A 27181-nucleotide genomic window follows, 5' to 3' on the forward strand; every position below is an offset into this window, starting at 1 on the left:
ACTACGCCACCTAGTATGCCACTATCATCATTACTACTACTATTATTACTTCTACTTTTTCCACTGCTACTACCACTACTGCTCGTACCAATGACACCACTCCTACTTCATGGAACCATTACTATTGTCATTGATACACTACTTTAGTATTTCTTAACTCTTACTACAGCACTCGTTTTTATGTCCTTGATGCGACTTCTACTTCTGCTTTCAGTACGAACGTTATGACGACTACTGCTAGAGCAGTGGTGTCCAAACTACGGCCCGGGGGCCATATGTGGCCCGCCGCCCATTTTTCAGTGGCCCGCACATATGCTAAAAATGGCATTTGACTCAGTTCAAATAAAATAAACAAAACAAACATGTTTGGAGAAGTAAGAAGGGAGGAAAAACAGGTATTGAAAAACAGGTGCCATTAAAGGTTATTTTAGTGAACTAAAAGTAAAATAAAAAAAACATAAAAATACCAATATTGTTACCGAAATAAAATAAAAACAAAAATGCTTTTTAAAAAAACGAAAACTAACTGAAACTACATTTTATGTTTACAAAACTAACTAAACCTAACTATAATTATAGCAAAAATGTCCTTCATTTTAGTCTTTGGTAATTAATTTAATGCATGAGCCTTTGGGGATGATTTGAAATGTGATTTTTAGTAGATTTATTTTGATATAAACCGGAATAATGACGTTTGAAAGTATGTCACACAGAAGTGACATCATCTAGCAGCAGCCAATAGAAAAACACCTTCAGATGACATCGCTCCCAAGGTGTTTTTTAAATATTGTGCACAAATAATACACATAAAAAAACTAATACTAATACTGAACCTAACTAACTAAGCATTTTTTTAAAGAAATAAACTAATAAAACTAACAGAACCACCCTGAAAACTAATAAAAACTAACTAAAATGAAAAACTCCAAAACTATAATAATCCTACTGCCACGTTTATACTGTAGCATTTTTCTAAATATGCAAAAGCACAAATAAATTATTTGTACAATTTTTAGGACTAAACACAATTTCTCTTCATAACATTATGTGGCCCTCAAATGAAAAAGTTTGGACACCCCTGTGCTAAGAGTATTACTGCTTTCATTTTTACTCCACTACTACTATAACTACCACAACTCCGACAATAACTATTATTGTCTATCACTAATGTGACCACTATTTAATGCGACTAAGAAGATTATTGCTTCCACTCTATGACTTCTAAAACTAGTAATAATGACAATCTATCTTAATTTATGTCCACGATAAGACTGAAGCGTCCTAACCTGCGTGCATGATAAGGCCTCATGTTCACATTTTTTTATTGATCCCAGACTGCTGCTTCTTCTTCTTCTTCTTCTTCTTCTCTCTAAGGAAGGAGAGAGAGAAAGAGAGGAGGAGATTGAGTGAAATAAGAGGTCAGACACGGCCAACGTGTAGAAGCTGCAACGTGTCCACATTGTAAGCAGGCTGGATGCTTTTGTGGGCTTGCCAGCTTTTTTCTCCTCTCTTCTTTCTGCCTCACGTCTTCTCGAGCTGCAACGTAAAACTCGTGCGTGTTTTAAACGTGTACTGCGGTGTCATTTATTGAGTGACTTTAATATGGAGGGACGTAGTGTGTAAACAAAACATATTGAGGTTGTTTAATGGGCAATGGATAGTGACTAATTACATAGGTGATCCATCTTTTTGGCTTCATATTGTAAAAGGAATAGAGGACAGAGAAGCGAGAGGAGAAGTGTTTTACACCAAAACTGATAACCGATCACATCGAAATGTGTAAACCCCAAAGAAATGGAAGCGTCCACGAGGAAGCAACCTTCCTCAAAGCGCGTCAAGCGTGTCAATGATCCTCCCCATCATCGCGCACCAACTTTTTTTTTTCCCCCCTGCACGGGACATGTTTAAAGACACCCACCAGCCCTCTTCCCGCCCCACCGTGCACGCTGCAAAGGAGGGTCCGCGCGCTTGAGGCCCTCCCCAAAAAAGCTCGGGGCATATAAAAACCCCGCTAAGTGATTTGTTGAGGCAGTAGGGAGTTTCTGCTGGGGTCTGGATTGGAGTTACACACACAGACCGGACCCTACCGTGTATGAGTGGCGTTTGAGGAGACGAAAAAAAAGGACCCCCCCTGCCGCAAAGAATCTACATGTCTAATATTTAGACATGTTCAGCTTTGTGGATATTCGGTTAGCGCTTTTGCTCAGCGCAGCTGTGCTGGTGGTGAGAGGTCAAGGCGAGGATGATGGTAAGTATCACTTTATAACGTTGGTATTTTTGTTTACGCGGGGGGGTTAGGAGCAGTGTGGCCCCATCAGGATTGGACAGAGCCCTGGAAAGACACAATGTTCATTCTGGATGCCTTTTTGGGGGTTCTCTTGGAGGTCCATTTGAGCAGGAGTGGATTGTGATTTTTTTTTCTTTTTTTTTTCTTGGCATGCACATACACGCTCAGTGAGCGTCCTCCTAAGGGAGTGCAGCTGCATCTCTTCTCTCTGACATGTTTAGATTCAGAGGGGCCACCAGGAGAAAACGACAGAAGACTTTTTTTTTTTTTTCAGGACAGTCTTATTTTGATCATTTTATGAGGGGAACCTAACTTTGTCAGTTTGTGAGACAGTGTTGAAAAAGTTACCAAACTAGAATAAACGTCTTAATTATGCACATTTCTGCTAAGATTCACTTAATTTCACCAAAACAAGCATCCCTCTTGTGTTCCTTTATCGAATACGTTTAAGACCACCCTCAATCATCAAAGTCATAGTGAGTTTGGATTGAGGCATTAAAATTTGTGAATAATGATAAAAAATGAAGCTCTTTTATCTATGGTTAAAAAAAATGTGATGTAAATCTTCAAAAGTCGAACAGTTTTAGAACGCTGGAGAAAAAGGAGTGGAGACAATGGAAAAATTGCTGAGATGTGACGTAGGCGTCAATTAATCACAGAGGAGGAGGAGGGCGTTCTTTTGTGGTGTAACACTACCCTCTGGCGGTAAATTTTGGTACTGCCACGTCTACCCGAAATTAAAGGCCTCAAACGCCCACCATCAGTTAAACAAGGGTGCCATGTTTGGGATATAAGAAAGCCTATTGCTGGACAGTACATTTTTTTTTCACCATTTTACCACAAATGACACAAATTTGAGTCAGAAATAGGGAATGTTTGTGAAAAGCTGCTGTTACCTGCTTTTATTGATTGTGCCAGCGCATGTTGAAAGTATCAAAAGGGGAGAAGGCCCGACAACATACAAAGAATTCAATGCTGTAATTATGACTTGTCTCAAATTAACACTCAATGCTACGGTGCTCTTATGTCGGAGTGTCTGACCAAAACGTTGTTGTCGTGCAGGCACATTTGGCAGCTGCACACTAGACGGACAGTTGTACAACGACAAAGATGTGTGGAAACCGGAGCCGTGCCAGATCTGTGTTTGCGACAGCGGCACAGTGATGTGCGACGAGGTCATCTGCGAGGACACTTCTGACTGCGCCGACCCCATCATCCCAGAGGGAGAATGCTGCCCCATCTGCCCCGACCAAGACGGTACGACCTCACCCTCCGTCCTCCTCAACCTCAACACCGTGTGCCGTTCAAATAGTTTATTTTTATTTTTTTTGCGGCGACAACTTGTGCCCAATCGGAGCAAATCCGCGGCCTAACGAGATGGACGTCCTTGCACGCCCCCTGGGGATTTTCATAGGAATTGCTTTGGATTAATGTACAGCTTGGATGTGTCGCTGCTCTGTCTAACTTCCTCTGAAAATATTGCTTTCCTCAGTCCTTTAAAAACAAAAACAACACTTTTTTGTTGCAGTTTTTTATTTATTTATTTTTTTGTGATTCGGTGATGCAGGAGCAAGCAGAATTGACACTACGTCATTTAAGTACTCAAACGATAACATTACAAAGTTTGCAAACAGCAGAAAAAGTTTGTAAATGATAAACCATAAAGATAGGATTTGCTAATGATAAACAGTAGGCCTTACGATAAAGTTTGTAAACGAACAATACAACAGCAAACATGACCAAACCGAGCGATACCAAGTGAAACACTAAACATAACGGACGCCAAAGTTTGGAATCGAGAACCCAGACTGACGACCAAGTTTGTTCTTGATCAAGCTAACAACAGCAAAGATTGGAAACAATACCCCGTCCGACAACAAAGTTTGCAAACCTTAAACGATATCACAGTTTGCAATGATAAAAATGACACATTTTGCACACAATAAATTCACGCATCAATCATGTGATGGATCATGGAAGCTAACATTTCATGTACTTCTACAGTTTTACCATTATGTCGCCTGCATATGTCCTCTATTTTGGCACATTTATATTTAAAAATTTCCTGATTTCTCCGAATAACCCCGGATCAAAGCAGAAAAGCACTTTGAGCCGCATAGTCACGTAGCTTGGCAAAATGTGGCGACTGCTCCTGTAAATTGCTGATTTTTAATTACTTTGTCATTCCTGCACGACAAATCTATATCTACACAAATGATTTTAATTGCTATGAAATGTTGCCATATTCAGTTAGCTTTGATGTGTAGCCTTCAAATTAGCTCCAAAAGCTAATTAAATCTGTGTAGTTTTAAAAATTACCATGTGGACTGTGTGTGACCCGTTTGCCTTTCTTCTCCTTTCCGTAGGACCCGTGAACCCTCAAGAGGTAATGCCACCTTTGACTCTTTATGAATTTTACTGCCTGCTTCCTGAAAATTAGCTCTCCGATTAGCCTCTGAATGCTACATAGCTCATATGGAGTTGGCCGCATAGCCTCACCATCGTTTATTTTGTCTGTTTGTAGGGAGTCAAGGGAGACGATGGTCCCAAGGGAGACGTGGTAAGTTATGCAAATATATTCATTATTATTTATTATAGTGTAACATTGACATAGCATCTGGTTGTCAACCCCAAATGAAACGTTAACCACCATTTGTAGCCTGATTATTTCAGACCGTTTAACATCTCTAAGTGAGATTTTGGCTACTTAGTCTGATAAAACCTACAGCATATTAACATGCAAACGCTATTGGGCGATGATGTCATCGTGGCAACAATTTTCAGGTCAAAAGTTCACCGGGGCATTAAAAGTTCATGTTCAAGTGGTAGCATAGCAACTTTGTCAGTCGAAGGTTTAAGCCCACTTTGGGGATTTCAAGACAGATTCAAGTGCAATCAGTTGCACAAATTGATGTCAAATCTGTATGAAATTGGTCAAAAAATAAACATTCTTTCACAACTAATTGTTCGTCATATCTTTATAGGGTCCCATGGGTCCTCCTGGAAATGATGGAATCCCCGGACAGCCTGGACTTCCCGGCCCACCTGGTCCCCCTGGCCCCCCTGGCCTTGGCGGAGTACGTTCAATTCAAAGACAATACTATTAATGAATCCTGATGGACACTGGATTATTTTTTTTGTTTTTCATAACCTGTTGGCTTGTGTAATTTCGGCGTTCCATTTTCAAAGACCAGCAGCTAATTCTTCCCCTCTGTCCTCCGTTGACAGAACTTCTCTCCTCAAATGAGCTACACGGACCACACCAAGTCCAGTGGCGGCCCACAAATGCCCGGACCCATGGTATGAAGGCTGTGCATCAAGGCACCTGCATCTTTTGCTAAATCCGGATGCACCAGGTTCCTCAATGCTTGTTCTGACTTCTCACTCGTCTTCACCAACAGGGTCCAATGGGTCCTCGTGGTCCTCCTGGACCTCCCGGATCTGCTGTAAGTATCCCCCCTCATCGATTCTCAGTCATGCTTCTTCAATGTAGATGTTGTTTGGTTAATCTTCCTGATTTGTTGTCCCTCAGGGTCCTCAGGGTTTCACTGGCCCCGCCGGTGAGCCTGGTGAGCCCGGAGCTTCTGTGAGTATCCCCAAGCTTTCTTTTTCACCGCTCACCCCAACCTGCTGTTGATATTTACGCTTCAATGTGATCGTCCTTTTGTGCTGCAGGGCCCCATGGGTGCTCGTGGTGCCGCTGGCCCCCCTGGAAAGAACGGAGACGATGTAAGGGGTTCATCGATTCTTCCAAATGTCCATCTTTTAGTTGTCCCCAACACGTGTACTAACCACGCCCCTGTGTGCCAATAGGGTGAGGCTGGCAAAGCTGGACGCCCCGGTGAGCGTGGAGCCTCTGGCATGCAGGTGAGTAATCCCCACGGGGAAGCGGGGGCAAAGATCAGGTGACGCAAGAACATGGTTGACAATTTCCTCCTGCTGCAGGGTACCCGCGGATTCCCCGGAACTCCCGGACTTCCTGGCATCAAGGGACACAGAGTGAGTTGGCATTCGCAGCAGGACTCTGTGATGCGGGTTGTCGTCGTGTTAATGTCACACCGCTGATTTTGATTTTGGTCCGCAGGGTTTCAACGGTTTGGATGGTGCTAAGGGAGATGGTGGACCCGCCGGACCTAAGGTAGGCGGAAGGACGGACCCGTGTCCTTAAACCCTTCAGATTTTGGTGAGCTGTGTGAAACCATCTTTGTGTTTGCCTACAGGGAGAAGCTGGTTCCCCTGGTGAGAACGGTATCCCCGGAGCCATGGTAGGTTTTTCTCACACCTTCATAAAATCAGATTCAACTCATGGAGACATCCTTGATAGGACAAACCCTAAAATGTTATTTTCATTCTCCAGGGTGCTCGCGGTCTTCCCGGTGAGAGAGGCCGTCCCGGACCTGCTGGCCCTGCTGTAAGCACTACAAGCTAGGCTATGACTGCAGAAATGTTTTTACTATTCGTACCCTCTGATTTGACTTCTACTTGAACGCGTCCTCTGCAGGGTGCTCGTGGTAACGATGGCAACTCTGGCCCTGCTGGACCCCCTGTGAGTATTTCATTTTACTTGCAGGGCCACGATGTTAGTTTCCTTTGGAATTGTCTGCTAACGTCCTGTTTCTTCATGTTTCAGGGACCCACTGGACCTGCTGGACCCCCTGGATTCCCTGGCGGTGCTGGTGTGAAGGTGAGTCACCCAAAAGAGCATGTTTGAGTTACTGCAATGCTAAAATCATCATTCCTAGTTTAGGTGTTCCTCTTCATGTGGCATCATTTGATACCATCTTAGGAAGTCTGAGCGAGTCCTAGCAGGTTCTTTGTTGTCACAAGATGTCATTAGCTAGCTAGGATGACATAACGCTAACATTAAGACAAGGTGCAATGAAAAATACCATTACTTTAACATTTTCGTTCAGCCTGCATTTGGCTAGTGACCAGTTCAGGGTTTAAGCCACCTCTCGCCCAAAGACAGCTGGGATAGGCTCCAGAACGCCCTCTAGTGAGGATAAGCGGTTCAGAAAAATGGATGGCTTTCTGTTCAACATGATTAGGATGTAAGAATTGCATTAAATATGACATCTTTCAATGTTATTTCCCTGCTCAGGGAGAGACTGGCCCACAAGGATCCCGTGGTGCTGAGGGACCCCAGGGAGCTCGTGGTGAGCCCGGTAACCCAGGACCCGCTGGTGCTGCTGGAGCTGCTGTGAGTTTTGGCCCCACGTCCCTCTTCTGCATTGTCATATCCATTTCATATGTTCTGATTTGGTAACTAAACTTGATGGTGGTGTTGGTTCTGCTCCCATAGGGTGCTCCAGGAACTGATGGCGCCCCTGGTGCCAAGGGTAATACTGTAAGTTTCGTACTGATGGAATACAGTTGGTACACTCACATCCAGATCGGGAACTGGTTGACACCTGCTCTTCATCCAACAGGGTCCCGCTGGTATTGCTGGTGCTCCCGGTTTCCCCGGTGCTCGTGGTCCCGCTGGAGGTCAGGGTGCCGTCGGCGCTGTTGGTCCTAAGGGTAACAACGTGAGTAGTCAAGAGAAGACAATCATTTTTGGTTCTGCCTCGCATAAAATATTGACAGTTTGTGTTTCTGTCATCAGGGTGACCCAGGTGTTTCTGGTCCCAAGGGAGAGCCTGGTGCCAAGGGAGAGAATGTAAGTTTTGGCAAACAAACATGAATTTATCATCACTCTTCAAATTGTACGACAGTAACAAAACTTCCTTGATTTTCCTTCCTAATTAGGGCCCAGCTGGAATTCAGGGACTTCCTGGCCCATCTGGCGAGGAGGGCAAAAGAGGACCTCGTGGAGAGCCTGGTGTTGGTGGACCCCGTGGACCTTCTGGAGAGCGCGTATGTTGCTGCCTCATTCTTTTGCCAAATCTTTGATGATACCTTTATTTGTGCTGTTGAGTTTCATGACGATTACTGAATACTAAATTGTTCTCTTCTTAGGGTGCCCCTGGGGCCCGTGGTTTCCCTGGAGCTGATGGAGGTGTTGGTGGCAAGGTGAGTTATTGAGTGACTTCCTGGTTGATACCCATGATTGTATTGCTAGATCAAGGCTTTTGTTTTAACCTTCTGCATGTGTTAGGGAGCCCCCGGTGAGCGTGGTGCCACCGGCCCTGCCGGACCTCAGGGAGCAACTGGTGAGTCCGGAACTCCTGGCGCTCCTGGCGCCCCTGGATCCAAGGTGAGTTGTGCTCTGTATAACTTGCGGTCCAACATTTCAGAAGGGATGAGCTCTAAACATGCAAAATCTCTCCACAGGGTATGACCGGTAGCCCCGGAAACACTGGCGCTGATGGCAAAGTTGGACCCGCTGTAAGTTCAAATTCATTCACGAGACGTCTTGAGCGCACAGTGGAATCCGTGCTCAACTCCTTATAATCTTTAAGGGTCCTCCTGGACAAGACGGACGCGCTGGACCTGCTGGCCCCGCTGGACCCAGAGGACAGCCTGGAGTTATGGGATTCCCCGGACCCAAGGGAGTTTCTGTGAGTGCAACACTGAGCAATTTTGTCCGAAAAGTCAAGTTAGTTTGCGGTACCGCAATAAATCTCCACTCGATGCTTACATTGTTGTTCTTTTGATATTAGGGTGAGAACGGCAAGGCTGGCGAGAAAGGACCTTCTGGTGCTATGGGTGCTGTCGTAAGTGCTATTATTTTATTTCAGTTCAATACTTATGCTGTGAAACAGACCGTGTGTTAAATAAACTTCACATCCACAACAAACTAACTCAGACTCTTCTACCGTTCTCAGGGTGCCCCTGGCAAAGATGGTGATGCTGGTGCTCCTGGACCTTCTGGCCCTGCTGTAAGTATCATCACAAACGTCCCGCTGTAGAAGCATGACGACAAACAGGCTCTCAAGTCTGATCACTTGGTGTTCGTCTTCAGGGACCTTCCGGAGAGAAGGGAGAGGGAGGCCCTGCTGGACCTTCTGGATTCCAGGTGAGTTTCAAGAACATGACCGTAGCGATCGGATCTCTGGTTGCTACATTTTTGGATGTGTGTTAATATTCTGCTCTAACTTTAACAGGGACTTCCCGGACCCCAAGGTTCTACTGGCGAGACTGGCAAGCCTGGTGAGCAGGTAAGAATGGGGATCATGATTACATCATGAGATTTCTCAAGGACTGTGTTGATTATTAACATCTTGTCTCCTTTGATCAGGGTGCTCCTGGTGAGGTCGGACCTCATGGCCCATCTGGATCTAGAGTGAGTATCCAGCAAGATAGCCAAGCCTGTTTCATTGGCTGTCATTCGCTCCTGACTGATCCTGATCCTCTTTCTGTCGCTCAGGGAGACAGAGGTTTCCCTGGTGAGCGTGGTGCTCCTGGTGTCGGCGGCCCAACTGGACCCCGTGGTTCCAATGGCCCTGCTGGTAATGACGGACCTAAGGTAAGTCGACGAAACCCTTCTAGATGAGGTACATGAGGACTATAAACTGCGTTGTTTTTGTTCTCACTTGCGTCCAGAAGTCTCACACAGGAGCAGAAACATGTTCAACATTTAAATATACTTATTTAAATGCCACCAAAAATTAGGTCAATAATAAAACCTCTGATATCATATCATGCAGGTGTTTGTTGCCTGCTAGCTAGGCAGCTTGTTTCATGCTAACGATCATGCTAAGTTCAAATTTCATGACATATCCAAATCAGTACTGGAAAGACTATCCAAAAGCTCAGAAAAACAATTCCAATTCTCAGGTTATATAACCTCTCCAGATGATCAGTTTAGCTTTAAAGCTAAACATAAAACGGACATGTTTACTTATGGCTTAGACATGGTGAAAAAACAATACTGAACGGCTCATTCATGTTTTTCTGTGTTTCGTGGATACGTAAAAAGTATTTAGCCACAATCACAGGAAATTAAATTATTTAAAAAGTTGGATCAGAGTGTGCGCCTAGTTTATTGGTATACTTATAAACGATGAAGATAAAATGGCGGTATAGTGTTTCAACTCTATTTGGCATCAGGCAAGGGTTAATTTTGACTCCCGATTCTAATTCTCAAATTTCTACAAGGATGATTTGTCCAATGAGTTGAGGACCTGCAAAAAATGGGTGTATGATTGGAAATGTATGAGTTAACATTATGTACGTATTGCGGTCCTAACTCCTAGTAGTGCAGGCCTCCAATCGATGTTGAATGTATATTCAGAGAATGATGTGGTCTGCAAAGACTGTCATAGTGGTCTGTACTGCAGAACCAAAGACCATAAACATCTCAATTTTATTGACTATAAATAATTGAAAAATCACACAGTCTGCAGTACGATCTGAGATTCTTACTTGGTAGACCGAGACAGACCAGACCAGTGCAGTGAAATTTGTCTGACTGCAAGAATCAATACTTTGCAGGCCATATAAGTTAATCAAATGTAGAAATTTATCTGCCGGATAAATGACTCAAACCATTAAATTTAAGTGCAATGGACAGGATCTAGAGACATTCGTACCACGGCCACTTGTATGGTGCATCCATTTTCTGATGATTATTTTAGTTTTGTACCTTCTTGTTTTATATTTTTGTTTGAATCTTTTTTGACTGTGACTGAACTTGGGAGTCCGTAAATACTGCTGCTTGATTAAGAGACATCAAATCAGTTGAGTGGTTTGACTTCACAGTACATTTGATGACATAATGTAAAAGGACAATTCTATTGATGTGTGCAGGGAGAGCCCGGTGCCCCTGGTGCCAATGGTGCCGCAGGAAGCCCCGGAATGCAGGGAATGCCTGGCGAGCGTGGAGCTGCTGGTCTGCCAGGAGTCAAGGGCGAGAGAGTAAGAATCACTTCTTTCCAAATTGTGTCAGTTAGCCGTAACGCCACATGAACATTAACACGCGCAATTTTCACCTCTCAGGGTGAGAATGGTGCCAAGGGAGGTGATGGCGTCCCTGGCAAAGATGGCAACCGCGGTATGACCGGCCCTATCGGACCCCCTGGACCTCCTGGTTCTCAGGGTGAGAAGGTAAGATACCTTTATGATACCTTTATTTTGATTGACCGAATGTCAAGGTGGTGTTCTCCACCGCATCAGAGAAAGTCATCTGATCCCCTTTGCGTGTGGTTCTAGGGTGAGCCTGGCCCTCTTGGAGCTGTTGGACCCACCGGACCTCGTGGTTCCCCTGTAAGTTTTTCTGCAATTGTTCCAAAAACATGCCTGAGGATTTGCGTCTTCAGTATGTACAGATTCTTATGACTTTCCATGCCTACAGGGTGAGCGTGGAGAGGCTGGACCTGCTGGACCTGCTGGATTTGCCGGACCCCCTGTAAGAACCTGATTTCGTCTGAGACATTGTTGACGAATGACCAAGAGTTTACACTGATGTCCTTTCCTTCAAAATCAGGGTGCTGATGGTCAGCCTGGTGCCAAGGGAGAGACTGGTGTTACTGGACCCAAGGGAGACGCTGGTGCTCCTGGTTCCAGCGGACCTGTTGGACCTGCTGGACCCCAGGTGGGCTTTCTGTTTAATCAAGTTGATTTACAAGTGTACCTCCAGTCTCATCTTCAAATGCATGTGTCCACAGGGACTCTCTGGTCCTCCTGGAGCCAAGGGTGCTCGTGGTGGTGCTGGATCTCCTGTAAGTATCCCGCGAGGCTTTATGCGCTTCAATGCGATGGACTTACAATAACACAGCTAGCTTTCTCTTCCAAGTTTCATCTCTTTTGTTACTGTGCAGGGTGCTACTGGTTTCCCCGGACCTGCTGGCAGAGTTGGACCTGCTGGCCCAGCTGTAAGTGTCTCTCATATTTTGACTCTAAACAACTGTTATCGCAGCAACGATTTGACCTCTCAGTGTGTCTCTGCAGGGATCTGCTGGACCCCCAGGACCCGGAGGCCCCGTTGGCAAAGATGGCGCAAGAGGAGCTCGTGGTGAGACCGGTTCCGCCGGTCGTACCGGTGAGCCCGGTGCTGTTGGAATCGCTGGAGTTGCTGGCGAGAGAGGATCCCCTGGTTCCGATGGTGCCCCTGTAAGTAGACCCCGTGTTTATTTGGCCTTCGTTAAAACAAAAAATGGACTTGAACTGGACTTGAACGGCTTGAACTGACACAATGTGTCCTTCTTTGCAGGGTGCCCCTGGTCTGCCCGGACCACAAGGTATTGGTGGACAGCGTGGTATTGTAGGTCTCCCTGGACTGCGTGGAGAGCGTGGTTTTGGTGGTCTGCCCGGACCTGCTGTAAGTGTTCCCTGGGAGATCGCTGAACTCTGGCAATTTTGAAATGGGCACTGTTTCTCATACATAAATGTTTTGATTCAGGGTGAGCCTGGAAAGCAGGGACCTGGTGGACCCGTTGGTGCCCGTGGACCCCCTGGACCATCTGGAGCCCCTGGACTGTCTGGCGCTCCCGGAGAGGCTGGCCGTGAGGTATGAGCTGCTTATTGCTTGCTTCTAATTAAATTCTGATCACTTCAATATTTAGAACTCAGCTATCCATGTTGCAAAATAACATAATATGGTTGACTTCCTCAGGGCTCTCAAGGACACGATGGTGCACCTGGTCGCGATGGAGCCGCTGGCCCCAAGGTAAACGATCTATATCAAAATTCACCTTTTAAAAATGCAAAGACAGCAATAAGATGAGTTGTCTCACTGATTGTGTCCTCTATAGGGAGACCGTGGTGAGTCTGGCATGGCTGGACCCCCAGGAGCTCCTGGTGCTCCTGGCGCCCCTGGAGCTGTTGGCCCCTCTGGCAAGTCTGGCGACCGTGGAGAGCCTGTACGTCGCCGCCTTCAGTGAAATCTTGAAAATCTCATTGTCCTCTGATTTTCCAGTGCTCTGACATTTGAGCTATTTCTCATTGCTAGGGTCCTGCTGGTCCCGCTGGTCCCTCTGGCCCTGCTGGTTCCCGTGGTCCTGCTGTAGGTTCCTCATTCCTTTTTTTTTTTTTTTTTTTTTTTTTGTCTGTGTGGACATAAAATGGTGCATCAACTTCACTTCACTTCCATTTTGTCAAAAAGGGACCCGCCGGAGCTAAGGGAGACAGAGGAGAGTCTGGTGAGGCTGGAGACCGAGGCCACAAAGGACACAGAGGATTCACTGGCATGCAGGGTATGCCCGGCCCTGCTGTGAGTACAACTTTTTACCCATGATGCATCCATCACAAAACCAATTCGATCTGGGTTGATTTCTTGAGGGTATTCTGTGTCATTGAGATTCTCTTTGCGTGCTCATGGCGACTTCTTCTGACTGCAGGGAACTTCTGGAGAGAGAGGACCCGCTGGAGCCTCTGGACCTGCTGGACCAAGAGTGAGTATAATCTGTACTAAAATCTTGTCCTGTGTGTTGGCTTCCAGGAGATTTCGTCTTATGCAGGATTATACTTTTGTTGCTCCATAGGGACCTTCTGGATCTACCGGCTCCCACGGCAAAGATGGCATGAACGGTATGCCTGGACCTATTGGACCTCCCGGACCTCGTGGTCGCAACGGAGAGATGGGACCTTCTGTAAGTTTCTGAAACATGTTTGAACTTTCACCTGGGATGTGAGAGGTTTCTAATCTCCTGTTATGTCTTCTAGGGTCCTCCTGGACCTCCCGGACCTCCTGGACCCCCTGGCGCTCCCGGTGGCGGATTCGACTTCATCAGCCAGCCTATCCAGGAGAAGGCTCCCGATCCCTACCGCTCCGGCCATTACCGCGCTGACGACCCCAGTGTCCTCCGCGATCGCGACATGGAGGTCGACACCACTCTGGAGTCTCTGACCAAGAGGATCGAGAAGCTCAGAAGCCCCGATGGCACCCAAAAGAGCCCCGCCCGCATGTGCCGTGACCTGAGGATGTGCCATCCCGAGTGGCAGAGCGGTGAGTGGGCAGTCCGAGCGACCTGGAAAAACAACTTGTGCACTCCATAGTGGTCTTACATGACCCATCTCCTCCAGGCACCTACTGGGTGGACCCCAACCAGGGCTCCCCTCTGGATGCCATCAAGGTCCACTGCAACATGGAGACTGGCGAGACTTGCATCTACCCCAGCCAGTCCACCGTGCCCATGAAGAACTGGTACATGAGCAGGAACCCCAGAGAGAAGAAGCACGTCTGGTTCAGCGAGTCCATGACCGGTGGATTCCAGGTAAGAAAAGACCGCTTTTTTTTTTTTTTCTTCGTGTGTGTCCAAACACTGAAGGCTTGTTGATGACGATATATTCTACAAACTCCACACAGTTCCAGTATGGCACCGATGGAGCTGATGTCGAGGATGTCAACATCCAGATGACCTTCATGCGCCTGATGGCCAACCAGGCCTCTCAGAACATCACATACCACTGCAAGAACAGCATCGCCTACATGGACTCAGCCTCCGGCAACCTCAAGAAGGCCCTGCTGCTCCAGGGCTCCAACGACGTTGAGATCAGAGCCGAGGGCAACAGCCGCTTCACATACAGCGTCAGCGAGGATGGCTGCACGGTAAGCCCCGGGCCCGTTTCGCATTTTAAACGCAAAACGACAATGTCTGTACTGTTTCTGAGCTTCTTCTTTTTTTTCTGGTTCCGTCCACAGTCACACACTGGCTCATGGGGCAAGACAGTCATCGACTACAAGACATCGAAAACATCCCGCCTGCCAATCATTGACATTGCTCCTATGGATGTTGGTGCCCCTGATCAGGAATTTGGCGTCGAAGTTGGCCCTGTTTGCTTCTTGTAAGAGAAGAGGAGAGGAAAAAAAAAAAAGGAAGAAATATGGACATGACATTGTTGTTTTTTTTTCTAGCAGTCATCTCTAAAAATCCTATTTCTTATGCATTCAAAACTCATTCGGCCACCATCGGTCCACACGCTTAAAACCACTCAACTGAAGATTTTTTTGGTTTTGTTTCCAATCGTGAGACGTTTCTGGACTGCCACTCCACAAGGACACTTATAAAAAACGAGAACAAAAAATAGACAAATCTGTTCGTTTCCAACGGCAACAAGAACATGATATTTGCTTGTGTAAAATGTCTCCCTTGGAGTTTGAGAAAGAAAAAACATGAATTATCGCAATGAAACGCAGGTGACTTTTGCCGTTTTTCGCCCCAACTGCGGAAGGACATTAAGAAACAACAAATGATATGTACCATTTTTTCCTGGTGTTAAATAAATTGTAAAAAGTGTGACGTGTCTCCTTGTTGTAAAATTGTCCCATCGGAACGCAAAAAAAACCCAAACAAAAAAGTGCACCTTCATTGCTTTGATGGCTACCTCATAACAAGAAGTCACCGCCATGTTTTTTTTTCCTCAAGGAAAAGGGTCATATTTTACACAACAAGCCTATTAGGGAGCATGCAAACACGTCAAGGTGCTATAGAACCAACTCAATGAGGTCCCCTTGTTGTGATGGTGAGACATTCGCTGTCATACTGTAATTTTGACCACTCGTATGCCCGCGGAACTCTTTGGCGCTACTTAATTGACTCCTTGTCTTGTTGTCTTGGCCGTGCAATTGTTTTTTGTAAACGCATGTCAATGTAGATAAAAACAAAAGTGACCATTTCAATTGACATCTCCTGCCCGTTGTTGTTCTTTTTCTGACTCATTTTCACTAAAAGAAAAACTAGCACACATCTCCCGCCCTGTTGTTTATGTTGTTTGTTGTTGTCTCAAAAAGAAGAACGAAAAAAAAAAACCAACCCGGAAGCAGACCCACTTTCATGGTTGAAAAGGAGAGATTGTGTACTTGTGTTGTACATGTATAATAAATCAAGATGTTTTTAATTATTTTTGCTGGGTGCTGAAATAAAGCATGTGAAGTGGTTCTACTCAGTGGCCGACTTGTCACTGTCCTGTCTTGCAACTGTTGTGAAACCTAAAATGGTTTCCATCCTTACACACATAACGCCTTGTGGCACCAACTATTCCACGGCAGTTGCACTTGTGTTTCCCATGAGCAGCAGTGAAAACAAAGCCAACTCTTTTCCATTTCTACTCATCCATCTTCTATACTGCTTGTCCTCCCTTAGGGTTTCGGGTGACCTGGAGTCTTCCGGAAGACTTTGGGCGACAGTTGGGGTACACCCTGGACTGGTCACTAGCAAATTGGACAATTAAGCGAAGATAACAAGCATTTTTGGAATGTAGGAGGAAGTCGGAGCACCCAAGCAAGGAGACGTAAAGCCTCAGAATTGTGAGGCAGACATGCTAACCACTAGTACACCTTCTCGACATTTTTCCAAAACAAAAATGCACTTGCTAACATTTAAAACACACAGATCACTTTATTTATTTATTAAAGGTTCGTCTCCAAAAACCTCAATAAAAAGCCATGGGTAGCAATTTAAAAAAAAAAAAAAAAAGACAGAAGCTTTGGACCTTGCCGTGTTATGAGAAGCTACTCTGGCGCCCCCTGGTGGAGTTTATGCGAAATAAATGCTAATCTAAAATTAGGGGGTGATCACACCGAGGACAATTTTGAGTCTTCAATCAACATTGTTTTGGATTGCGGGAGGAAACCGGATTACCCTAAGAAATCCCACACAAGCACAGGGAGAACATGCAAACTGTCCAAACTCAGAACTGATACATGTTTTAATAGAATTATAATTTGTAAATATACATGTTTTGGATCATTTCTATATGAACACAATCTTCATTTTGCATCTTAAAAATAACTATACCTTAAATAAATGTACTGCATGTTAACTGTTAGAGCTGGTAACATGCTATGACCATTAAAAACCATATAAAAATAATATGGACCCACCAAAATAATGGGACACAAGATAAAATTATGTATTATATTATTACTTGAAGTTACTCAGTAGTAGTCCCATTTGTGAAATGTCACAATGTCACCAGATTGTTTAAACTATATTCCTATATATTGTTAGAATCAAAAAGATATATGAAATGAAACAACAATTTTTAAAGAGAAAAAACACTCACACAAACAGCACACAACACATTCTGTCCTCCTGGACCGTCGCTCCGTTGGCGCTCTTATTTCCTGTAGACAAAAACGCAACATTTGAAGACTTATCGAACAGTATGTAAAATTTACATACAAGTAATTGCGCAATAAGGAACAATTTGCGCAATTACTTGGCGGGCCGCTAGAGGGAGCGCCTCATCAGAGTGGCGGGGAAATGTGAGGCAGTCGTCAGCCGAAGAAGACCCAAGTAAACAAAACGCCGGCTGCATACAAGTCTATAGATAGTGTGGAATGGATACATTTCGGATTTTATCAAATGGAATACAGAAGAGACGGACTCGGGTGTATACAAGGACTGTCTCACAATAGTTACACTGGAAACATGACGAATATGTCAGCCACGTCGTAGAGCATCCAGGACTAGACTTGCTAATGGTAAGAGGTAATTCTCTCTCTGTCCGTTAATTTAATTCTCCAAGGGCAAAGTTGATCACGCACAGCATCTCTGTGTATATTTGCAATCGATTTCCAGCCGTAAAGCGTAGTTGTGAATGATGGTTTTCGCTGCGTCATTTCGTTAGGCGTCAGATAGTTACAAAATGAAATGGAGCTCAGTTAAAGCTCCCGAACTTCCAAACTACACTAGTGCAACAAGAAATGAGTAATGGCAAAACTAGCACACGAGAGCGGAGGCTCGCTAACAAAACGAAGGGAGAAAGGAACACATACAAATATAGCCAGACCACGACTGAAGACAACCAGGTAAAATAATAACCGGTCATTTCACTGAGAAAAAGAATTCCAACTTTGTAAGAGGAGATTCGGGCTAAACTAATGCATTTGAGTCGTCACAACGAGTAGGTCTTGCCAGCGAGTCAACAACGGATGGACATCTATCTTTTTTTATTTTTTATTTTAAATAAAAACATTAGCTTACTTGTACTTGTGTAAGACATTTATCTGTCCAGCGAGTGACCCAGTTTTGCACAAGTTTCTATGAAAAATGCGTATTATATTGTCAATGTTAGTTTTTAAAAACATATTCTTCTACTTTTTGAAGCACACAATTTCTGAGCAATGTTAATATTGATTTAATATCTAAAATTTCATTTAAATTTCATTCAAAATTTATAAAATGAAACAATTGACTATGTAACTGACTGGCATGTTGTATGACAGTCGTGTTTAAGAAAGACATAAATTTGTTCCCAAAAGTTCTCTGTTGAGAAGACATTTGTATTTGTTTAAAAAATGCACTAAATTACTCACTCTGAAGAAGACCAGTTTTAATTTTTTTTCAGTGATGGTATAAAAATAAACTATTTTGTCATTTAAAAAACATCAGTTTATGTCTCGAGTAGATTTATCGTGATTATCGTGGACTTATTTCCTGACCAATATATCGATAATTGCAGTATCGCGAGAATATCGTTATCGTGAGCCTCGTATCGCGTATCGTGTCGTGAAGTGCCCAGAGATTCCCACCCCTAATGTAAACGTGTACGAGTGGAGTCTCACCTTGGCAACGTGTCCACATTGGGGTCTCTATGAGGAGACGACAAGTCAGTAGGGAAACTTTAAATGAAAGGCGTGAAGAAAAAGGTTCTTACTGCTGGGCCATGATGAGGGGCATTCGGGGGCTTTCGGAGGGCGTCGGCGGGGCCCCTGTGCGGCTGTCGAACATGGGCAGCGTGGAGAGCGGCGGGGGGGCGCCTCGGTGGTTCGCCATGCTCCTCAGCTCGTCAGTGTTGTCCAGAATGGTGTGGTGGTGGTACAACTGGATCCTGCGCCACAGAGGACAGCGCGAAAGTTATTATAGCGAACCCCCATTAATCGCGTGATCGGCTTTTTTTTTTTTACTTACTGGTTTGTCTTCGCGTTCCTCTTGTCGCTGTAAGAAAACGTCACATTTTGTAGCCGGCGTGTCCACAAAGTATGTCAGATGTTGCGCAGTCGAAAACGTACACGCCTTCGCGACGTCCACACATGATGTAGGTGAGCAGCAAACACAGGATGACGGCCAGCACCAGCGGGACGATGACAGTCACGATGTAGTCCGGCAAAAAGTTCCGGTCCTCGGGGGACTCTGGCGGTTCGAAGACCTCGCCGGCCTCCAGCACGCCGGAGCCCATGGTAGGGGCTGGTGGGCTCGGTTCTACCTGGGACAGATCGAACTGCAAGGAGGGGGTGTAAAATAGTAGAAAATTGAGTAAAGAGAGAACATTTTGACAGATTAGGATTTTATTTATATACAGGCACTATTTCAAATGAAATGCTAACATGCTAACAGTGGATATGCTAACAAACAGCAAGACAGCAACTAGAATACAAAAAGCAATCAGGCAGGTAAACAAAAACTAATGAAAAAAAACAAACTAAAATTCAAAAAACAATTTCGTTAACAAAATAAAATATTAACGAAAATGCTTTTTAAAAAAACGATAACTGAAACTACATTTTATGTTTACAAAACTAACTAAAACTAACTATAATTAAACCCAAAAAAAGTCCTTCATTTTTAATTTAATAAATAAACCTTTGGAGATTATTTTAAATGTGATTTTAAGTATATTTATTTCGATTTTAACCAGAATAAAGACGTTTGAAAGTGTGTTACACAGAAGTGACCTAACATAGCTAATAGAAGAAATGTTACTTTTTTTTAAATTTTACTATGTTGTGTATTAAATAATGTACACAATACACCTTTAAAAATGAAAACTTGCACTGAAACTAACTAAAACTAATAAAAAAAATTAACAGAACCAGCCTGAAAACTAATTAAAATTAATTTAAAAAACAAACAAAACTTAAAACGAAATAAAAACTAACTCAAATGAAAATTCCCCAACAAGTAATATTTCGACTGTGACTTTATGAAATGCTTACATGCTAACCAGATGGCATGCTAATATATTTGACAAGAATCGAAGTAGCGTATAGACAGATGGAGAAGAATTTTAGACACTACTACTTCCTATAAGTTTATGAAATGGTAACATGCTAGCAGTTAATATGCTAACCTAACATATAACAAGATCATTAGTGAGCATCCCAAAGCCGAATCGGCCTGCAGGTCTTGACAAAACGGTCTCACCAGCTCAGTGCTGCACCAACTGATACAGTTGCTGGGGATGCTGCAGAAGTTGCACCCCCCAGGAACCTTGACCTTGGCGCCCGCCGCGCACTGCCGCTGATGCGCCGGCGTCTGTGCCCGCAGGAGGCAGGCGGAGAAGTTCTGCTCCGATCCCACCTTCACGTACACACTGGCGCAAAGGCGAGAAAAGGAGATCAACCGACCGGCGCCGGGAAAACGGCGACGCAAACGTCATGCCGGCGTTACCCTTCAAAGTGTCCCGCCAAGGGGAGGGGCACGCGGCCGCCGCGGTCCAGAGCGTTGGAGATGTTGACGATGTCCAAGGCCTCGGTGTCCCACAGCTTCTGCAGGTCTTGCTTGATCTCATCCTGGACAGCAGGGGGCAGCACCTTCTCAATCTCCCGTAGCTTGATGAAGAACTCAGCCTGATAGGGTGGGCTCTTGGCTAGGTGGGAGAGGGCCGGGTTAGCATAAGGTCAGTGAAGGCCTTTTGTTGTGAGACAAAATATTAGATATAAGCCATCTTTTGTATTAGTTATTTTACTTTACAAAGAAAAAAAAGAATTTTTTTGTGATTGAAATCCATCCATCCATTTTCTTGACCGCTTATTCCTCACAAGGGTCGTGGGGTGATTGAAATTTAAAAACTAAATTGACAATGTGAGTAAACTAAAAACAAGCTTGGTCACTGAACTGATTAATCTCATAAGTGAAGGTACCACTTTATATATAAAAAAAATATTTTTGTACCTGCAATCACGTTAAGGACAAGAATCTGCCTGGTGGTTTCGTAGCTTCGCTTGTTGACGGCGTAAATCTGTCAGAAATGAGATGACAACGGAGAGAGACAGCACAGTTTACCCCATTTCCCCCAAACGCATCAATGTTTACCCTAAATAAGGCATTTCAAAACTCGCGCTGATAGCCTAAATGCTGCAGCTGCCTTAAAACGTGTTTTACGTGTTGAACTGTGGTTTGGTTGAAGAAAAAGTTTAAATTTAAGCTTACTAACTTAAATTTTGTTTTATGTGTTGAAATGTCTGGTGTGGTGAAAGTCATCACTGTTTTTTCCCTATTTCCTCCAAATGCATCATGGTTACGATTTTAGCAATTGCCAGAAACAAGAAACAAATATCAATTACATAATTGGTTAAAATGGGTAAATATCTTCTACTATTTTGTTCTTGTTTTGGAGGTTTTTAAATTGGAAGAGGATAAAAAAAAATGTGCTATTTGTTCATAAACACGTCAATAACACTCATAAACGCATCACACCTGAAGTTTTTTACACTCCCAGAAACGACTTAACTGCCTTAAGATGTCTGATTTGGGGTAAAGGGGCCACATTGTACTTCTTTGGCAAGGGAAAAAAGACACATTAGCATGTTTACATATCGTACTCAATGATACTTCCCAAGGATATTGTTTTTTTTCCCCAAATAATGCACATTAGCAAATCCCACAGACAATGTTGGTTTAATATTCATTTAGTACCATTTCTTGGCTTAATTTTTTAAATAATGCTTTAAACCATATTATTTGTGTAGGCAAAAAAAAGTGCCATTCATGAGTTAAAACAACTAGTTGACAATTTCCCACAGATGAATCCAAACTGGCATTTTAGCAGCTTGCAGAAGTGACCCAGCTTGCAATTTCCTCCCCCTGAAATCCTAACAGAGATGCAGATACCTCGATGACACTCTTCGCAGGAGACATCGGGGTCCCGTACAGAAAGCCGTTGTCGTAGGGATGCCGCTGGGTGAATCGCAGCCACTCGGGGAGATCCGGGAAGTACTGCCTGTTGCACTTGAACGCCATCGGGTCGTCGTACAGGCGCCCCACTGCACATGATTTAAAAAAACAAAATGGTCAACGCTCACTAGGATACATTAGGTAAACAAAAAACGGGGCAAGGGCTCTTACGGTAAAGCTGAGACAGCGGCTCAAAGTCACTCTGGAACGTCTCCCTCATCAACTCGTAGGAGAAAAACTTCCCTGCTGGGATGTCGACCTTGATCTCCGCGTGAGCCGCACTCACAACTGTTGTAGAAAACCTGACGTGAGCAACACAGAGCTACTTGTTCATATGTTAAGAAAGAAAAAAAACTTGCCTGTTAGGAAGAGGAACCAGCTCCTGCAGCCTGCCATCTTGTTTTGGCCTGTGATTGACAGCTGCAAGTGCACAGTAAGAAAGACTGGCCAGGGTTATTTTGGTCACTCCCGCCTCCCAGTGATATCCAGACAGGCGGCGCACTTCTGTCTGGTGATGATATTTAAAACAAACTGTTAAGACATATGGACACATACACATGAATAACATTCATTTTTGGGTCAATAAAGACAATATAACATTTCATCAATTATTGGCTGCTCATCTGTAAGGACTTCGGCTTTGGAGTGCCAAGAGATCATGTACTGCTGCGGGCAAATGTAAAAAATGGGAAGTAGTTTCTGGGCAGATGCTAACATGCTTACTGGCCACTGTTGAAGTGCCCTTGAGCAAGGCACAGTCCCCTCGCCCCAGCTCAAGAAGTAAAATATGTTGCTAGCTACTGTAAACCTGCAAATACTGTAAGTAAGCATAGAATAATAATCACGTGTTCAGATCTACAGTATATTTGGTCCTCCATAACTGTCAAATTCTCAACTATTAAATCAAGCCAGGCATGGGATGTCAACAACTATGTAATGATAGATATTGGTGCTTAGTCGTAATTTTCTCCTTAATTTCAATATAATGCACATACTCAACTCTCATGATTCACCATCAGAATTACGTAATAAAAAGTGAAAAATGTATAAAATCTGATGAGGTGGTGCACTATTTTCAGTGAAATGGGCTCGTGTCACACTATGCAATTGTCAAATTTAGAAGTTTTTGGCACTAATAATTTTTTCAAATATGTAAATGTAATTCTCCACTAGTGCAATTGTTTGAATAGTTGTTCCAATGCGTCAATGGTTAATTAAGCTAAAATCAATAATGCACAAATCCCAGTAGTGTATGAGTGAAGAGAAACATACAAAGAGGCATTGTAGTTATAAACCTTTTAGCAAGTCGTTTTCCTAAATTTCATTACACATGTTCGAAACTTCATAATTTTAGTCTTTCCCGTGAGTGGTTTCCGTAACGCGAATCCTTTCATGAGATTTTGTCCCTCCGCGCTCGCCGTACTGCACTACTTAAACACGCTAAACCGGAAGTACCGCCTCTTTTTCATCCTCTCTGTGCTTGTACGGGTGAGGACGACTTTACAACACAAACAAAATTTGTAATCTTCATCCATCCTTTACCACACAAACACATCATATGCCCATTTCGGTATTGTATATTAACGCTCTTCATTAGGCACATTTTGACCAATCAATTTCTGACACGAGGCGTATGTGTGCTCTGTTATAGCCGTTTGTCTGACGCTGTGTCTTATCTGCTCTTTCCGCAGCGTTCAGTCTGCTGACAACACGGCGCAATGGTAAGCAACCCATAATGTCACAAACTCATTCATTAACTTGTGTTAGCTGATAGTGCTGTGTATGAACGAGCAACGTATTTTCAGCACGAGGCGACGAAATGAGAGTTTCGTACCGCAGCGGTGAAGCAAAGCTAGCACCGAGCTAAGGTTGTTAGCATTAGCATGGCGTCCTCTTGGTGGAGTTGACGCCGCGCTAACGTGACTTTACGTTACAAGTGTGAAAATTCAAATTAGATTATGTACAGTAAAGCCTAAAAAAAAACAAATTCAAATGTAACGAAAGTGTGAGCATGTTGGTGTGTTATCACCTTTGAAAGTATCAATTTCTACTTTGCTATTAGCTGTTGTATTACCAATTACACTCTGTCTTGTAAAATACATTAATTGAAAACAACGTTATTAAGTTTGCCACTTATTGGACATTGAGAAACTTGCAGATACCATCTGATCAGTTGCTAACTTCCACTATTACCAATAATGACCCGGACCTTTCTCTGCATCGTCTTGAGAGGTTCACCGCCTGAGTTCAGTACACTGAGCAGCAAGATGTCCAAGCATCTCAGGCTGCTGTGCCCGTGGTGCATTTACACACTTGCCAGAGTAATGATGGACCAAGTGCTGACTTTCGGACTGTCACAGAAAGCCCAGTTCCACCGGTCCACTAACATCTATGACTTTGCATCGTTTTCTGTTTAAATGAATCTAATCGGCGTCGTATTAATGTTTTGTTTTTGTTTGTAGCCTCGCAAGATTGAAGAAATCAAAGACTTCCTGCTGACGGCCAGGAGGAAGGATGCCAAATGTATATATAGAGCCCACTGTTAACAGTGACGTTAAAGTCGCACAGTTTGACGTGAGCATTTTTTTTTCAGCCGTGAAAATCAAGAAGAACAAGGACAATGTCAAGTTCAAGGTCCGCTGCAGCAGATATCTGTACACGCTGGTCATCACTGACAAGGAGAAGGCCGAGAAGCTCAAGCAGTCACTTCCTCCGGGTTAGTAAATAAGGACAAAACTACTGTCCAATGACGATGACATAAATGTAATCCAACTGTTTGACTGAATTTGAATTATTGTTCTAACATGTTTTTTTTTCACATTGTCTGTCTATCTTTGCAGGTCTGGCCGTCAAGGAGCTGAAGTAAATTTGTGATGTACAGAAAATTGTAATAAAAATTGGAAAACTGAAGTTTCCTGTTCGTGCTTCTGTTTACTGTGGAGGGCTGATGTAATGTTTAATTAGTGTGATAAGATATGTTAATACTCGAAGAGCGAAATGGGCGTCCAGGAGCAATAGTGGATACAGGAAATGTAAAAATGGCGTTCAGCTAAACTTTATTTATATAGATCACATAAGGACAGCCATTGCTGCATACAACATACATGGAGTAAAAGATTAGTCACACAGTAAGCAAACACAATCTAACCTGAAACCTGACACGTTTTGTATTTTTATGTCTACCTGCAAATGTTCTATTATAAATACTTTAAAAAAAAAAAAAAAAAAAAATTTCCCACATATGTGGCATTTCCTCTCTTGGCCACCAGAAGGCAGCAGCGCAATTCCACCAAACGACTTATTTGAACAGGGACAAATTGACGTGTCGTTCCCGCAGTTGGCCAGCAGATAGCAGCAAAGTAAACTTATGACAGCAATTTGCCTAAATGAACGCAAAATGCTTATAACGACCTCTTCTCTGGTCCATGCAGGCCCTCTTTTTGGAGCGTCACGTGTCTCGCAGTCAACGCGTGGCTACGATGCGCGCTCCCGCCGCTTCATGGACGCGCGCCGAGGGTCCAAAAACCACACCGGATACACCAGCAGCTCCCTGATTCCTTCCTCGTGATTCCTCGTCCTTCCCGAACAAGTGTGGGATCCAGCCGGATCGCAACATCGGCCTGTGTGTGTGTGTGTTTTGGTCTGGTTTGGATGAGGAGTGCGCGTCTCCACCGCCAACACGCGCGCAGCATGTTTTCATCACCGCCTTTGTCTCGCACGAGACAGGACTGAGGAGGCGCTTTGAACTTTTTTTGTTGGTGGTTAATTTCGGTTTAATCTCCGTGCCGGCAGGGATGTCTTCTTCACGCGTGGATTATATCGCGCCGTGGTGGACTTATTGGCTGCACAGTTTCCCGCACGTCAACCTGAGACTGCAGCGTGTGGACAACATCTTCAAACCCGACGACGAGAATTACCAGCAGGTTAGTGCGGAGTTGAAACATCTACAACCACTTTTAATAGGCCCAAGCACCCACCGGAGACTACATTAGTTACACCTGTGCATATTGATATGTTTCTAATATTTTGATTTATTTGAAAAGTAAATAATGCAAATTGATTATTTCCATCCGGGCAGAAAAAAAATCGATTAATAACATAAGTGTCTGAGGTAATCCACCTGTCTTAAAACTTTATTTTGATATCTGAATCCAGACCTGTCTACACTAAAACGCTAAAACTTGACTTGAAACCGTACTTGGAAATGCCAAAAGTCACTTGAAACCCAATCCTTTGTTTTGAAACCTTAACCTGAGTTTAAAACTCTATTTTGACTTTGAACTTTAAAATGCTAACCTTAGCTTGGAACTATAGTTTGAAACCCAAAAGCTGTCTTAAAACCCCACTTTGAAACCCTAATCCTGGCTCGAATCCCCACACTGAAACGCTATCCCTTGTCACCCTAACCTACCTTGTTTTGAAGGCCCAACGCAAGCTTGAAATGCTAACTCAAACCAAAAAGATGGCACCTTGGTTTGGAATTCGAATTGTAGTTTAAAACCCTAAATCATGCTTTCAAAATTCCAATTTCAACCGTTAGTGTGGCTTGAAACTGTACTTTGAACCCAAAGTCTGATTTGAAACCCTAACCCTGGCATAAAAATTGTACCCCGAATGCAACCAGTACCCATGCTTAAAACCCTACTTTGAAACCCTTACCATCAAGCCAGGACTACACTAATAATATACATAAACTAAGAATTGGTTGTACCTAATATTTTGTCCCAACTGGTACAATTCACAATGTAACATATTGTATAATAGTTAAGGTAGTGCCCCATGTGACTGTCTTGTCAGCGTTATTTTTTGTTTTACTTAATGAGCGTCCACAATTCAATTTAAGAGAAAACATGACGGAGGGTCACATGATGACGGGGATGCCATTGGCGGCGAGGTTGCTGCGTGGGCTGAATTCCTCGGGACACAGTTATGTTGTTGGGGGGGAAAAAAAAAAAAGACATCAGGTTGGACCTCATCTGACTTCCCATTTAGTCAAGTTTGGACTTCACAACAATATGTTTTTTTTATCAATGTAGTTTAGCGTTGCGGCTAATGAGCAAGGCATGATCTGCCATTATATCATTTTTTTTTTGCACAGACAGACATAAAGTTTGCTCGTCGGAAGACCCCTTGACTGCAGTCCAGCTTGTTATTTAGCGAGCTAGCTATGTAG

General features: G+C 43.8%; 4 protein-coding genes across 13 annotated transcripts in view; 3 read left to right on the forward strand and 1 right to left on the reverse strand.

The window, feature by feature from the left end:
* col1a1b (collagen, type I, alpha 1b) overlaps positions 1-16054 on the forward strand; it is a 33588-nt gene extending 17534 nt beyond the window's left edge. For 3 of the 4 annotated variants that reach the window (XM_077502132.1, XM_077502133.1, XM_077502134.1), the window contains 50 exons: positions 3350-3544; positions 4654-4673; positions 4812-4847; positions 5272-5364; positions 5516-5587; positions 5689-5733; positions 5820-5873; positions 5963-6016; positions 6101-6154; positions 6233-6286; positions 6372-6425; positions 6508-6552; positions 6645-6698; positions 6789-6833; positions 6918-6971; positions 7389-7487; positions 7590-7634; positions 7717-7815; positions 7893-7946; positions 8036-8143; positions 8246-8299; positions 8385-8483; positions 8561-8614; positions 8689-8787; positions 8890-8943; positions 9055-9108; positions 9192-9245; positions 9334-9387; positions 9468-9512; positions 9597-9695; positions 10979-11086; positions 11168-11275; positions 11381-11434; positions 11523-11576; positions 11655-11762; positions 11836-11889; positions 11989-12042; positions 12119-12280; positions 12381-12488; positions 12570-12677; positions 12783-12836; positions 12922-13029; positions 13119-13172; positions 13272-13379; positions 13507-13560; positions 13651-13758; positions 13832-14114; positions 14192-14382; positions 14475-14717; positions 14811-16054. In XM_077502132.1, coding sequence (XP_077358258.1) covers positions 3451-3544; positions 4654-4673; positions 4812-4847; positions 5272-5364; positions 5516-5587; positions 5689-5733; positions 5820-5873; positions 5963-6016; positions 6101-6154; positions 6233-6286; positions 6372-6425; positions 6508-6552; positions 6645-6698; positions 6789-6833; positions 6918-6971; positions 7389-7487; positions 7590-7634; positions 7717-7815; positions 7893-7946; positions 8036-8143; positions 8246-8299; positions 8385-8483; positions 8561-8614; positions 8689-8787; positions 8890-8943; positions 9055-9108; positions 9192-9245; positions 9334-9387; positions 9468-9512; positions 9597-9695; positions 10979-11086; positions 11168-11275; positions 11381-11434; positions 11523-11576; positions 11655-11762; positions 11836-11889; positions 11989-12042; positions 12119-12280; positions 12381-12488; positions 12570-12677; positions 12783-12836; positions 12922-13029; positions 13119-13172; positions 13272-13379; positions 13507-13560; positions 13651-13758; positions 13832-14114; positions 14192-14382; positions 14475-14717; positions 14811-14957 — 4167 coding nt within the window. In that variant the 5' untranslated portion in view covers positions 3350-3450 and the 3' untranslated portion in view covers positions 14958-16054. Of the gene's footprint in view, positions 1-2009; positions 2249-3349; positions 3545-4653; positions 4674-4811; positions 4848-5271; positions 5365-5515; positions 5588-5688; positions 5734-5819; positions 5874-5962; positions 6017-6100; positions 6155-6232; positions 6287-6371; positions 6426-6507; positions 6553-6644; positions 6699-6788; positions 6834-6917; positions 6972-7388; positions 7488-7589; positions 7635-7716; positions 7816-7892; positions 7947-8035; positions 8144-8245; positions 8300-8384; positions 8484-8560; positions 8615-8688; positions 8788-8889; positions 8944-9054; positions 9109-9191; positions 9246-9333; positions 9388-9467; positions 9513-9596; positions 9696-10978; positions 11087-11167; positions 11276-11380; positions 11435-11522; positions 11577-11654; positions 11763-11835; positions 11890-11988; positions 12043-12118; positions 12281-12380; positions 12489-12569; positions 12678-12782; positions 12837-12921; positions 13030-13118; positions 13173-13271; positions 13380-13506; positions 13561-13650; positions 13759-13831; positions 14115-14191; positions 14383-14474; positions 14718-14810 lie in introns of those variants that run through there. The other variant, XM_077502131.1, reaches the window with a different exon arrangement.
* A 744-nt stretch (positions 16055-16798) lies between these two features.
* Positions 16799-22550, reverse strand: sgca (sarcoglycan, alpha). Its single transcript, XM_077502419.1, has 11 exons — positions 22368-22550; positions 22180-22296; positions 21946-22097; positions 21007-21073; positions 20503-20701; positions 20257-20425; positions 19125-19333; positions 19024-19050; positions 18770-18943; positions 18678-18704; positions 16799-17234 (listed from the first exon to the last, which is right to left on the reverse strand). The coding sequence occupies exons 1-11, from the start codon at positions 22402-22404 to the stop codon at positions 17228-17230; spliced, it is 1185 nt and encodes a 394-aa protein (XP_077358545.1). The 5' UTR covers positions 22405-22550; the 3' UTR covers positions 16799-17227.
* rpl38 (ribosomal protein L38) lies at positions 17455-24918 on the forward strand. 3 transcript variants are annotated; one of them, XM_077502422.1, is made up of 5 exons: positions 17455-17594; positions 23700-23729; positions 24471-24531; positions 24602-24724; positions 24849-24918. In XM_077502422.1, exons 2-5 carry the CDS (start codon positions 23727-23729, stop codon positions 24872-24874), a joined length of 213 nt encoding a protein of 70 aa, XP_077358548.1. In that variant the 5' UTR covers positions 17455-17594; positions 23700-23726; the 3' UTR covers positions 24875-24918. The 3 variants fall into 3 exon arrangements, with proteins under 3 accessions (XP_077358548.1, XP_077358546.1, XP_077358547.1); XM_077502420.1 differs by lacking the exon at positions 17455-17594 and adding an exon at positions 23404-23496; XM_077502421.1 differs by lacking the exon at positions 17455-17594 and adding an exon at positions 23459-23578.
* A 143-nt stretch (positions 24919-25061) lies between these two features.
* The window catches only part of ttyh2 (tweety family member 2), a 29678-nt gene continuing 27558 nt past the window's right edge, over positions 25062-27181 (forward strand). For 3 of the 5 annotated variants that reach the window (XM_077502417.1, XM_077502416.1, XM_077502418.1), the window contains exon 1: positions 25062-25931. In XM_077502417.1, the coding sequence (XP_077358543.1) occupies positions 25803-25931 (129 nt within the window). In that variant the 5' untranslated portion in view covers positions 25062-25802. The remainder of the gene's footprint in view (positions 25932-27181) is intronic. The other 2 variants (XM_077502415.1, XM_077502414.1) reach the window with 2 other exon arrangements.

The sequence above is a fragment of the Festucalex cinctus genome, chromosome 17 (assembly GCF_051991245.1).
Source record: "Festucalex cinctus isolate MCC-2025b chromosome 17, RoL_Fcin_1.0, whole genome shotgun sequence".
Lineage (NCBI taxonomy): Eukaryota > Metazoa > Chordata > Actinopteri > Syngnathiformes > Syngnathidae > Festucalex > Festucalex cinctus.